The sequence below is a fragment of the Gadus morhua genome, chromosome 13 (assembly GCF_902167405.1).
Source record: "Gadus morhua chromosome 13, gadMor3.0, whole genome shotgun sequence".
NCBI classification, from domain to species: domain Eukaryota; kingdom Metazoa; phylum Chordata; class Actinopteri; order Gadiformes; family Gadidae; genus Gadus; species Gadus morhua.
The window spans coordinates 19777839-19790596 of record NC_044060.1 but is presented as its reverse complement, the minus strand read 5'-3'; the positions used below and the strand labels follow the sequence as shown (position 1 = coordinate 19790596).

At 47.2% G+C, this 12758-nt stretch overlaps 1 protein-coding gene across 1 annotated transcript; it reads left to right on the top strand.

Moving 5' to 3' along the window:
* Positions 1 to 216: 216 nt before the first annotated feature.
* On the top strand, positions 217 to 6687 carry mdm4 (MDM4 regulator of p53). The gene is made up of 11 exons (XM_030374407.1): positions 217 to 474; positions 855 to 933; positions 1026 to 1100; positions 1241 to 1374; positions 1482 to 1531; positions 2022 to 2086; positions 3127 to 3223; positions 3543 to 3703; positions 3791 to 3985; positions 4081 to 4149; positions 4268 to 6687. Exons 2-11 carry the CDS (start codon positions 871 to 873, stop codon positions 4838 to 4840), a joined length of 1482 nt encoding a protein of 493 aa, XP_030230267.1. The 5' UTR covers positions 217 to 474; positions 855 to 870; the 3' UTR covers positions 4841 to 6687.
* The last annotated feature ends 6071 nt before the right edge of the window (positions 6688 to 12758 follow it).

Sequence of the window (12758 nt, the reverse complement as noted above, 5' to 3'; positions counted from 1 at the left end):
TTAGATTTACATTTCTGGTTCTAGGCTTTATATGTGATGTTATCAGTAGTGTATATATCAGTTCTGATAACAGATATTGAGATATGTCCGGAAAGGTTCATTTTATACATCAAGCCACGAAAATATATTAGACTGAACTACGTGACTATTAACGATCTTCGTGTACTTGAGTTTGTTCACCAGTAGGCGGCGCCATACTTTCCTTGGGACAGGTCTGGACTAGTACGCGGAACTTGAGTATCCGTCATCATTTTGAATCTTCTCGAGCCTACTTGATGCTACATGTTCAGTAGTATTTGCGCTTTCATAGTCAATAATTGTTTCTCTGGCCAACCAGAGCAACACACCGCGAGCAATAATGTAATATCCAATAAAGTTAGGCGTGATGTCTGTCCACGAAGGTTAGCTAATATAAGTGATTTGCTTTTTATTGTTGGATTAGCTGGTTAGCTCAGTTAGCGTGTTTCGTAATGGGTGAGTTAACGCGCATCGCCACCAGCATCATGATTGTTTGGCCACCTGCTAAAACGTGTGTACATTAGTGAGAACTTAGATAAAGTGTACGAACAAATGCCTTATTCTACGTTCAAGCCCTACAGGACATTCATCGCCGTAAATGATTTTACGCTGTTAAGGATTATTCATAATTATTCCATGAACATAAATTACGTTACAGAAGACAAAGATTGCTTAACCCCAACATCCTTTCAACCACGCCGCCAGGGGACAGTTATATAGGAATAAGCGCGGATAAGTCCAAATGAGCATGATGCTATGCATGCATATGTGGCCCAGGCTAATATTACGGCTCTGGAACAATACGTTATAACTGAATGTTCCTTTCTGTATTTCAGGTTCGGCTGGTTTAATATGAGCTCTATATCACCCCAGCCCCTGAGCTCATGCAGAACACTACCTGGAGAGGGGAGTCCGGTAAGAATCCGAATTTAATGACGTTCTTATTGTCTTTAACTGTAGTTTAAAAAATGTGCAATCAATGCTTAAAGAAAGGTTTACTATTTAAGGTCCAGCCAAAAGCGCCTCTCCTGCAAATCCTGCGTGTTGCTGGAGCCCAGGAAAATGTATTTACCCTTAAAGAGGTTGGTTGTTATAAATAAGGATTAAAATACTACGTCTCGCATTGGACATGTTTCACTTGCAGTAGTGTTGCAGCAACACTGACATTTTGCCCCTTTTCCAAACGTGGTTTTATACAATACATTTCTTTTTTTGTCTATAGGTGATGCATTACCTGGGACAATACATCATGGGGAGGCAGCTGTATGACAAGCAGAGACAGCACATTGTGCACTGTCAGGATGACCCACTTGGGGAACTGCTTGAAGTGGATAGCTTCTCAGTCAAAAATCCAAGGTAAATACAGGTTAACCCCACACAATGGCCTAATTCAGTTATGCATTGCCTTGTTTAAATGTGCATTTTCTCTATTTTAAAAATGGTGCATCGTTTTTCGATTACAGCCCGGTGTATGAAATGCTGAAGAAGCACTTGGTGGTGGTTGGGGCTAGCAGTAAGTGCTTTATTTATACATTTTAATGTATGGCATGTTTGTTTTTTGTAGAACATTGGAGGGAACATATTCGTCATGTTCTGTCATGCGTTGTATAACATTACTGTATTTTGTTCATTCATGGTGCTATTCTGATTCATATTAATTCTGTTCTATCTTTTCCCCTTTTTGTTTGAGTGACTTAAATACAACATCAGTATTGGGATATTTACCTATAATGATGAACTTGTTTTACAGAAACAGGAAGTAAATGTTTCTTCATCACCAATTTCCTCTGTTAGCCTTTTCTGTTTGTTGTGTGTACAACAGTGCATCCGTTCATTTTGGCAGATGACAGCATCTATTTTTCTTCTATTTCTGCTGAGCCTGGAACGGCCGACGGCAGACAATGGCTGAGTGATTGGTTTCTGACTGGGTTTAAACCAAAAGTAGTAATGTTAAGGGTGGGATGGTTTGCTCTTTCTGTTACTGTGTCTCATTTGAAATGCAGACGCTGCTGAGAATCTTTCTTTGGGCCGTGAGTGTGTTGAGAGCGGAGTGGAGGATCGCGGTCAGGTAAAACAGAAACATGGTGCTCGGAAGAAACAGAAACCCATCCGTCCTGTCACCCCACCACACACAACTCCGGCTCACATCAGCACTGGTTTTGGCTCCAGTTAGTCTTTGTCCACCGTGTGTGTGACACCTTTGACTTCGGCGGTCCCTCAACGCGGTCCAACTAAAGTTCCCTCGGTTGCTGTTGACTTGTGTGCGGTGGGGCGGCGGGCCTTGGCTGCTGTCTTCATTGGTGTGCATATTGTACAGAGTGGCACCGTCTCTGTACGACCCCATCCGTGGCACTGGTCTGGCCGCGTTGCCCACACTCTTGTGTGACGCACCAGCTCCAACCAGTGGATGGGGGGGCAGAGTCACTCTCTCTGTCTGTCACAGAGATCTCTTCTCTGCACCGGAACCCGTGGGGGAAACGCAGCTCGTGATCCAGGGGCAGGCCCCAAGGATACTCGGTATCCTCCTCTTTTGTCCTCCTACCCCAGCTCTCCCAAACCCCTCCGCCCCTAACTCCCCTGACTGCACATTAATAACTTGTTAAAGGCCACTCGGCATTAGCCGTGAAGAGCTTTGATGCAGCCTGTGCAACAGGCATTGGTTCTCAATGGTTACAATATAATCCCTTTAGTGAGTTATGTCCCACATAACAAGGCTTCCAAAACCCTCCTACAACCAATTATCAAATATCTTTATAAAAAAATTGGATGTAGGTCGATTATTTCTAAAGTGTATCCCAAAACGGGCTCCTCTGGAGTATTCAGCAATCTGGCATCTATACATTTTTTAATTAAACCAAATTAAGTTCCTTCCTTTCCCAAATCCTTTAGCTTTCACCCCGTCTACAACATTGTACTAACCCACCTGCCCAGGCCATTGTTTAGAACCAAGGAGGTCTGGTTATACCCCTACCCCCGCCTACCCGTCCCCCATCCCAACCAATCCAGTTTCCCATCCCGCCCCCCTCTGGTGATGGAGCTGTGGGCCCCCCTTGTGCCCAGTTACCGCTCTGTTCTCTAATGCTTGATGTTCTCCTCTGTCCAACGTAGACGGGTGGGGTGGGGGCCGTCGCAGGACTGGAGCCCGGCAGGGAAAGGCCCCTCCTGCCGACCCCCTCCCAGAGACGACCCCGGGAGTGTGACCAAGGTAACGGTAGCAACGTCTGTTGCCACAATCCATCCTGCTATGTGGGAGATCTCACTGAGTGTGTGGCCATGGCTGGTTCAGCCTGTGCTCATTGTTCGCTCAATGTAAACCGGTGTGCATCCTCAACCAGCCCCAGAGTCTGACCCGGGCCAGGTGAGGCTGCTTAAACCAGCCATCATCCGCACACAAACCCCACAGTAAGGTTGGGTTATTCCAAGTGATATCGGGATGTTTGTCGAGGTCTGAGATCCGAGCAAGACGATTGAACGGGCCTTTTTTCTATTTTGCAACGTTTAACAGTTGTTTGGTTTCCCAACAGACTCACTAGATGGCCTGCCACGGTCAGCCTGCAAACGGCCCAAATTAGACGTTACTCTGGACGAGTGGGACCTCTCTGGCCTGCCATGGTGGTTCCTGGGCAATGTCGGCAGCAACCACAGCCGCAGGAGTAACGGCTCCACGGACATCGTCACTAACCGAGTAAGCATATTGTAACATGAAGGCCGGCGGTGCGGCGGGAGCGTGCACCTCTGCCGTGACTTGAGGGGTCCGCTGTCCGCCGAGCAGGAGCGGGACACGGCGGCCGTGTCGGACGCCACCGGCGACGACCTGTGGTTCCTGGAGGAGGGCGAGGGCGAGGGGGTGAGCGTGGAGATGAAGGAGGCGGCGCTGGAGGCCGGCGGCCGCGGCGAGGGCGAGGGCGAGGCCTGCCTGGAGGCGGAGGGCACGGGAGCAGGGAAGGAGGACAAGGCCGACGGAGAGGTAGGTCGCTGGCCTCGTTGGTCGTCTGGTTAGCGGGGGGGGAGCAGGGTGTGTTCTTCTATAACCTCTTGCTGAATGTTTTTGGTCGGGGGTAGATCCAGGAGGAGCCCGACGAGGACTCCCAGTGTCTGAGCGACGACACGGACACGGACGTCTCCACGCAGGTCTGTGTTTCCTCCCTCATAGTCCCCGCTCTCATTTCTGTGTCAAACGCGTCTCTCGGTTGGAGAAGTGCGCCGCGCTCTCTTGTTGACGCTCTTGTGCCGCGCTCCGCCCTCCCAGGACGCCTGGCAGTGCACCGAGTGCAAGAAGTACAACACCCCTCTCCAGAGGTACTGCGTCCGCTGCTGGGCCCTCCGCAAGGACTGGTACAAGGACGTGCCCCTGCTCGCCCACGCCCTCTCGGTGCCCGACATCCCGTCCCGCGGCTCGTTTGGCTCCCCGGACGAGGAGGACGACAGCGACGCAGGGCTGGACGTGCCCGACTGCAGCCGCACGGTATCGGACCCGGTCGTCCTGCCCTCCCACTGCAGGCCCGACCGGTCGCTCCCCACCCTGGGCTCGGCCCTGGGCAAGGGCCCCCTGGCGTTCGGCCTGACCAAGGAGGAGGCCGTGTCGGGGGGCGAGAGCCAGGAGAGCGTGGGCATGGAGATGGAGGTGGAGGTGAGGCCCGAGGCCCTCCTGGAGCCCTGCCAGCTGTGTCAGGTGCGACCGCGCAACGGTAACATCATTCACGGACGCACCGCCCACCTCATCACCTGCTATACCTGTGCCAAGAGGCTGCACAAGTCCCACGCCCCCTGCCCTGGCTGCGGGAAAATCATCCAGAGGGTGATCAAGATATTTGTAATATAATTGAATGTAACCCCTATTCTCCCCCCCCCCATGTCATAACAATTACTTATTTTATGGGTAATAGTTTCCAACACGCACGCTTAACAAAACACCTAGCACTTGGATGGGAAGTTCGCTCATGGGTGCCATCGTCTTTTATTTGACCTCAACTTTAATTTTTTTCTCAAGAAGGCCAATGTTCTCTGCTGCATTCAGTTAAAAGGAGGTATACAATGAGGTATTTATTTAATTTATTGCATGTCCACAATGTGGACGGTTGTGTTTATTAGATGTTTATTAGGTTCTTCAGAACAACCAGTCGTTCCTTCGTTGGTTCAACACTGGTTTCTCTTTCAGGCCCTCCCAACCCCTTTCCTTTGGGGATTAAGATCTATTCCCTGTCTGCTTTAGATTGACACTATTTGGATGGAGGTCTATAAAATCTCATATTTTTTACCTTGCTTTTGTTTCCGACGTTCAGAGTACCTTACAAACAAAACCCGGCCTCAAAGTACATTTATTTTATGTCCTGTTTTATTAATATGTGAGTGGGCTATAACAAGTTTGGTGATTTAAAGTCCTGTTTTCTGTTCCTAATTGTAACAATTTCAACAGTTGAAGTGAATCTGTTTGGGACTACAATTGAAGTATTTATATGCTGTATTGTTCTCTTAAAGGGTGACATTGTAAGCTAGCCAACGACAAGTACGATGTGCCATCTCTCATATACGAGAAGGGATTCTCCACCTTTCTTCTGTAGCTATGGCAAATTATTAATTGTAATTTAAGTTATTTACAAGGGTGCTACAATCCTTGAGAAGTACACCTGCAACTTGGAAATGAGAGGCCGTGCCCTGATGGTGCACTGCAGTTGTTCAGTTGAGCCATGAGACGGGAAAGATCAATGAACACAATGATGGCTCATTGGAAGCTGAAGAAGAATACTTTCTCTGGATTTACCTGAAAGGACATTTCAATAGCTAGTAAGGTCTGAGAGGGTTTATGCGTTACACTGCCATGTAACTTGTTTTTTTCTGTGTGTGTGGTTCCCAAGATCTTGCGTGAAGGCTTATTGATGCATTAGTTTTGCTTAGCCCAAAGGATATGGATATTTTATTTACTGCATAGTCCTTCCAGTGCCATGAACCCTGCTGCCAGCAGGGGGCGAGGAGGCTATGTATAGAAACTCAGCACGCAGTGTGGTTTGATTAGTTATATTAGCAATCCGCTGGAAATACAGAAAGAATACATTGAATTTATCTATTATATTGAATAAAAAATGTTAACCTCTTCAACAAAAATATAAAAATAATAATCTTCAAATAAAATGACCTCCAATAAATGATTCCACTGCTTTGACCTGTGATAATCAGAACAATATATACTTTGGTATAAACAATTAATCAATCGTCTTTTTGTAGACGATTGATTGCATAAGGTTTGTAACTTGTTTTCCACTGTAGGTCATATTTTGATAAATAAAGTGTCAATTCCGAAAAAATATTCTTACAAACAAAAACGTTTATGGACTGTCTGGGCTAAATAATAAGTCTTTGTAAGACTGACCAGCTGTCATTTCCTCTCCCTAGCGACAGCGCTGCCCTCACACCTGCCCTTCTCTCTCTTCTGCCTCGTCACTCCTCTCACTGCTGGGACGCTCCTCCGTGTTGCACTTTCACTGCTACGCGGGTGCAATCACACTGCCTTCTCTATGGCGGATGACCTGTCAGGGCCAATCAGGACCTGCTATAATTAATCTGCCGCGGTGGAAAGTTGCCTCTCGAGGGGTTGTTTTTTGGGGAAGTCCCCTATGTGACTCCCTGTCCATCAAATTCCAAACAAGTAAAGCCTGGTCTATTCTGAGTTTACCACTCGCGTCGCCTTCTCCTTTTTCAACATTTCTAACAACCTTTATTACGTCTTTTATGATCAGACATACCTCATAAATAAAAATAAGAAGCAAGTGATGAACTACAGCTCTATTAAAGATGACGGAGTGTACTTTAACTGACTAACATGCTAACTCAATAAAGTAAAGGGGAACGTGAGTGGGTGATATGTACCTGTTTCATAACCTTTATATATACTCTATTATATTATACTATATGCATATAAAATTAATAATTGTGTCATGCAAACAAAGTGCCAAACCCTCATAGGTTTACAAGCCAACACAAGTACCGTCACAGTGGTCAGACATTTAGTTATATTTAAGTCACCTTGCAGATCGGTCTTCCACTAAATATTCTGCTTGCTTTCACAAGTATAAAATCTGCCATCAAAAAGGTTCCTTTCATCCAGCCAATAGAAATAAGTTAAATAGAGGAAATTGTACTACAAAGTATATCGCTTTTGTCCTTGGAGACAGGACAGCAGAACAGAAAATACATATGATATTATATACTCTCATAAGTTGTATTATTGAATACAAGTAATTGGTTATTCAGTCATTCAAACCCAGATTTGACCTATCTCCATTTGATCCAATAAATATTGAATCTTCATAAACCTGATTCCCAAATTGCTTTACAGAAACAAGGGCGCCAATCGAAATACCAAAGTGAAAAGGTGGGGACAGAAGAGGAGCCTCGTTAAGCAGCCCCCATTGAGGCTATGCTAAATTTGTTCCATGAATCTTGGTGAGAGTTCTTCACGTTCTCCTACAAATGCTTTCCATCACCTTGCTTCAAGGCAGAGGGAATTCCGGGGACACTAATATGTGTCTGACGCTCTCCACTATACTATTCCATATATCTAAGAACCATCCGGAACATGTGGCGTATTCACTTCAAGAATGGGGTGCTCTGCTCTTGGGGGATGGAGTCTGGCACCCACACCGTGGGGGGGGGGGGGGGGGGGGGGGGGGGGGATAGTGGAACATGTGGGCTTACCAACCGGGACGACATAACTGCCCGGGCAACATGGCACTCATAGCAGTCATTAGAATGGCATGACCTAGGGAGTGGTTGAGAAGGGGGATCTACATGTTTCCATGGTGACACTACTACCTCCAGCCCAACATCCCAGAATAACATGAATGCATTCTCTGTATGCGTAAGCAACACTTCCTGAAGGAGAAAAAAGAAAATAAATAGTTAGGCCGTGAGGTTCGGTGGCTCACATTGTTCTGATTCTTGTCGGAGGACATTCTAAACGTTAATATCTTTTATGATTCTGCTATTTGTGGGATGCTCCACCGCAGATCTGGCTTTGTGGAATAAGTTCACAGGAGGGTCAGGATCTCTCCTTATCTCGGTGCTATCAGACCATTATGGAGGAATTATTGCCACCTCATCCTGCAATCGCAAGCTGCTGTGGTGTAAGGGGAACGGTCGGAATGGGTCGCGCAAAGCACGCACGGTATCTGTGACTTTTCCCCTCTTGGACGGACCGTCTGCATGCCTGCCGAAAAGTGAGCCCCAGCCTCTTTACCCGCTGTGACTCTTCCTTGGTCGCGTCTCGCTAGACATGTAACTCTATCTTTACGGCTAGGATCTTTCCCCTCACCTACACACACACACACACACACACACACACACACACACACACACACACACACACACACACACACACACAGACACACACACTGATACATACACACATACACAAATACACACACAGACACGCTGATACACACACACACACACACACACACACACTTTTCCACTGTGTGTGTCAGACTATTTGTCCGCTCAAGAAACAAGGTGACTATATGTGCCCCTCCACTGACACAGGAGAAGGTCACTGAAGCCGGAGATAAACAAAGATGGGGTTAAGAGTGGTGGACAAAGAAAATACAAAAGTGGAATTATTAGACAAGGTAGACATGAGTAATGTTTAAAGGGGAAGGGTGGGGGGGGCGACTCCACCAAGTAAACAGGGTCAAGGCAGCGCCGCCAGAGAGGCTGCGGTCAGGCCCAGGACCGGGGCCCTGTCTGGCCCTCAGAGGGGACCAGGCAGAGCGGAGCTGGCTTGGCATCTGGGTCAGACATAGTTCTCTGTGCAGCCCTGCGCTCCAATCTCACAACATCGCTCCGCGGGGCTATAACACTTAACACCCACAGGAAGAATTCTGTCCCAGCGAGCGTCCGCCGGCCCGGACAGGGTTCACCACTAGGCCTCCCAGATATGCTATGTTGATTGCGGGTTGACACTGTGGTAATGTCTCAGTGCTAATTGGCAATCCTCCTTTTTAGGATTTTGATTAATACACCATTGATGCACTCCGAAGTCCCTCGTTTCCAAGTAGCGTCAGTGTGTTTCTTTTGTGTGGTTGCGTTTTTTGGCCTGAGAATTCAGGGGGAAATGGAGGTTGATTGTGCAATAGCTTTGTCTGGAGTGAATCATCTTTCATAGGGGAGCGATGCGATATTGATCACCGGGGACTGTGATCATTCATTATAGTCTACACTTCAACACAATAAAGTCTTATATTGAGGCAATCATGTAAAGCACTTTGGGGTAAAAATTGTGGAAACCATGTGGTCAGAAATTAACAGGGGCTCCGGGCATTCTTTCCTTAATTTTTTGATTGCCCTTGAAAATGGGATGAAGGGTTTAATGGGCTAAACACACCCGTAAAATAAAAGATAATTGAGATTTACTCCGCAAGCTGATCTAAATTGTTTTATTGCCATCATTCAATATTGCTGTAATATTGCTTAGCAACCATTTGGTGAAATTGCCCTGGCAAATTATCTGAAATGCCTCCAAAACGCTTGACACGTGGCCTAAAGAAGCCCTTAATAAAAAAGTGCATTTCTGTTGGGTACGTGCGTAGGTGGTAGGAGTATAAATGCAGATCCAGGGCTGGAGATGCCAACCCAGGGAAGGGCAGTGCCGGGCTCCGGGGCTCAGCCCATTCTTGTGATTTAACTTGACACCACTTGCACTAAGACTGCGACAGCTGCGTATGCGCATGCTGGCCGTTCTGTTTGTTGTAGGGGATTACTCGACGATAAAAGCCCCCAGTGAGGAGGCAAGAACTACTGTTTCTCCCTGACTTAGATGGCTTTCCGTACGGGGCCCAGTGGGACCTCTGTAATCACAGGTGTGGGTGGGGGTGGTGGTCTTCATTTCATTCTGAAGGAATGAATTGGAGAATTCTAGTGTGGGGGGGGGGGGGGGGGGGGGGCGATAGTGTCGCATCACCTTTACCCATCCGTCACATGACGCGACACAGGGGCTTATGTAAGGTCCATTACTCAACAGAATCTGTATAGAGGAGGGAGGGGGCGGGGGTGTGTCTGTGTGTGTGTGGGGGGGGGGGGGGGGTTATAGGGGTGTAGTGTAGGAGCCAGACCCTAGATGCTCACTATTCACCTGTGTCTGTCAGATGAACGTGTCCTGGTAATGTTCTGCTGAGGGTAAACATGTTGTTTCGAGCGGAGCCGGTTATGAATGGGAGCAAAGAGCGCTACCGATTAGCATGGTGGACAGGCTTTAGGGTGTACTGAGGATAGAAGCGCTTTGATTAAACTGGTATCCTGCCTTAGCACACTATACAGCACAACCTGAAAGCTGTCATGGTTTTGATGTAGATAAATACAGTAGACATGTAAATTGAATCCTAACTTTCTTTGGAACACACAGCGTAGAAAGGGACCTGTCACTAGGGTGACCCTCGCCTCTCGGGGAGGAAAAGCAATCTTCATAATAGTTTCAGGTGACTCTGATCATTTATTATAGTCTACACTAGTTGTAAGCTTAATATATATCGAGAGCCAATCATGTATAGCACTTTGGGGTAAAATGTTGGATACCCCAGTCATGCGTACAATACAGATAAGCCTGCATCACTGGTCTGGCTGCATGGTGGTCTGTGTTCATAAATGTTGTTATGCATATGTAAAAAATTATATTGTATTCCTCATTTTGTTGCTTTGTCTTCTGCTGCTTTTATTTACTTTTTTCACTTTATAGGGCTTATTCATTACAATGCATTGGGGTTAGGGTAATGGGTTAGGGTTAGACTGTTTCAGTATTGTTGAAACCTCTCCCAGTTTCAAACACAACAATGTTTGCCCATAATGAAAAATCATTACACCATTCATTAAAAAATAAGGACCACAACACAATAACTAACATTCCAACACTCCTATGCTTCCCAAATGGACAACGGTCATTGAGATATGATACGTTGTGATACACAAGCCCTATTTTAACAAAGGCTCAGCCTCATCAGTCTCTACCATGGTCTGCATCGACTATACCGAGACTCTGACAGCACGCCTCATCCATCCCTCTTATCTGGCATCAAACAGGTCCTGAACAGACCTCCGCACCATAAATCCCCCCCATCCAACATGTTGAGGCAAGCCACTGGTAAACGTTAGCGTGAACGTCCGTTCTGCATCATTCCCTCCCAGCTGTTGTGAACTATTCTGCTGCTTGTCACTGCGGAGAGGCTGAAAGCCGGGGCTGGTGACAGGGCACCACCCCTGTACACACAGACCAAAATAAATGCTGCTAACCTTTGGTAAAAAGCACACAAGAAAATCCCATTGTTCCTACTTGCTTGCTCTTTCAATGTTTACAATAAATAGTTATAAATAGGCAAAAAGCATAAGGGATAACGGCCGTTACATTTAAATAATCTAAAACAAGGTCAGGACATCAAATGCTGTTATTGGATGGCATACAATACCATTAACATTTAGGACTAAACTTTTTATCACTGTGCTGTTGTGTAGCTTTAATTGTTGTCTTCCTTTTAAGCCTTTTATTTCTTAAGTCTGTTTTCAAGTTGTGTTGGATTCAAACAGTTTTCTATGGCGCTGTGCTAAACTAAACTTAATTTAACTGTTATAATCTGAACTGAGATAGACTGAACCAACTCACCTTATCTAAACTAAACTACACTAAGCTAAACTAAACAAAAATAAACCAAACTGAATCTAAAGTACACATGGACCCTGAACCATAAACCTTTGTTGATGTTATTTTCCGCTGTTATTATTTAGAATGCTAAAGTGACTCCTGGGTTCTGCTGACAATGGCTTTAAATGACACGGAGGGGGGGGGGGGGGGGGGGGGTTGGGGGTCGAGGGCCGTTATGAGTGACTCGGACACACTGCCGTTGCCCTCCCCACCTCCTTCCCGCTGTGGCCCCCAGCTCCACACAGAGCTCTTTGTACTCGCCCCACCATAAGTGAGCATCCATCACGGCCTAACCTGACAGCCCACAGCAAACCCTGCACGCACGGCCGCCACCCGGACCAACCGGCCGGCCCCGAGCCCCCCCGCCGTTAGATCACTGCGCCCCACCGCTCCCTGGGGAGGCAGCGTCGGGACGCTTCCAATCCTAACCTATGTGCAGCACTTTGATTTTTTTTGAATGCGTGTCATTTTAAGAGCAGGTCGAGGCATATTCCGGCACGCACAGTCACAGCCAATCGAAGCTCTCCATTTCGGTGCCTCTTCTGTGCGTTTTTTGTGCGTCTGTTTTGACAACGTTACGTTTTGTAGCGCGAATCCCAACTTCAGCCGACGGGAGACCTTTCATATACAGTGTATATTAGTAGTGGTGGACCGCACCGTCTGGATGACATTTACATTTTGCTATACTATATGCAATGACAATAAAGAGAATTCTACAGCGGCATCTCCCAGGTTGGAGTGAGGCATCGTGCTCAGGGACGCCCGCAGGTAGAGCGCAGACAGCGGGGTTCTCTCCCTCACCTAGGGGTGAGGGTCTCTGCTGGGCGTCGGAGACCCTCACCCCTAGACCGTCTGGCCCCCCTGCCCCCTGACCAAACCCTGGCTTGTTCTTCCCCTTCCAGAATCACACTCCTGGCCCCGGTCATTTGGGACGAGTGCTCCGTCTAAATGATACGCTGTAGCCGTTCCTGGCGGTCAGCGCAGATGACAACTGTCTACGTGGAGGTCTCCCAGCCAGGAGGAAGTGCGTCAGCCTGCTGGCTGGGGAGCAACGCCGGGA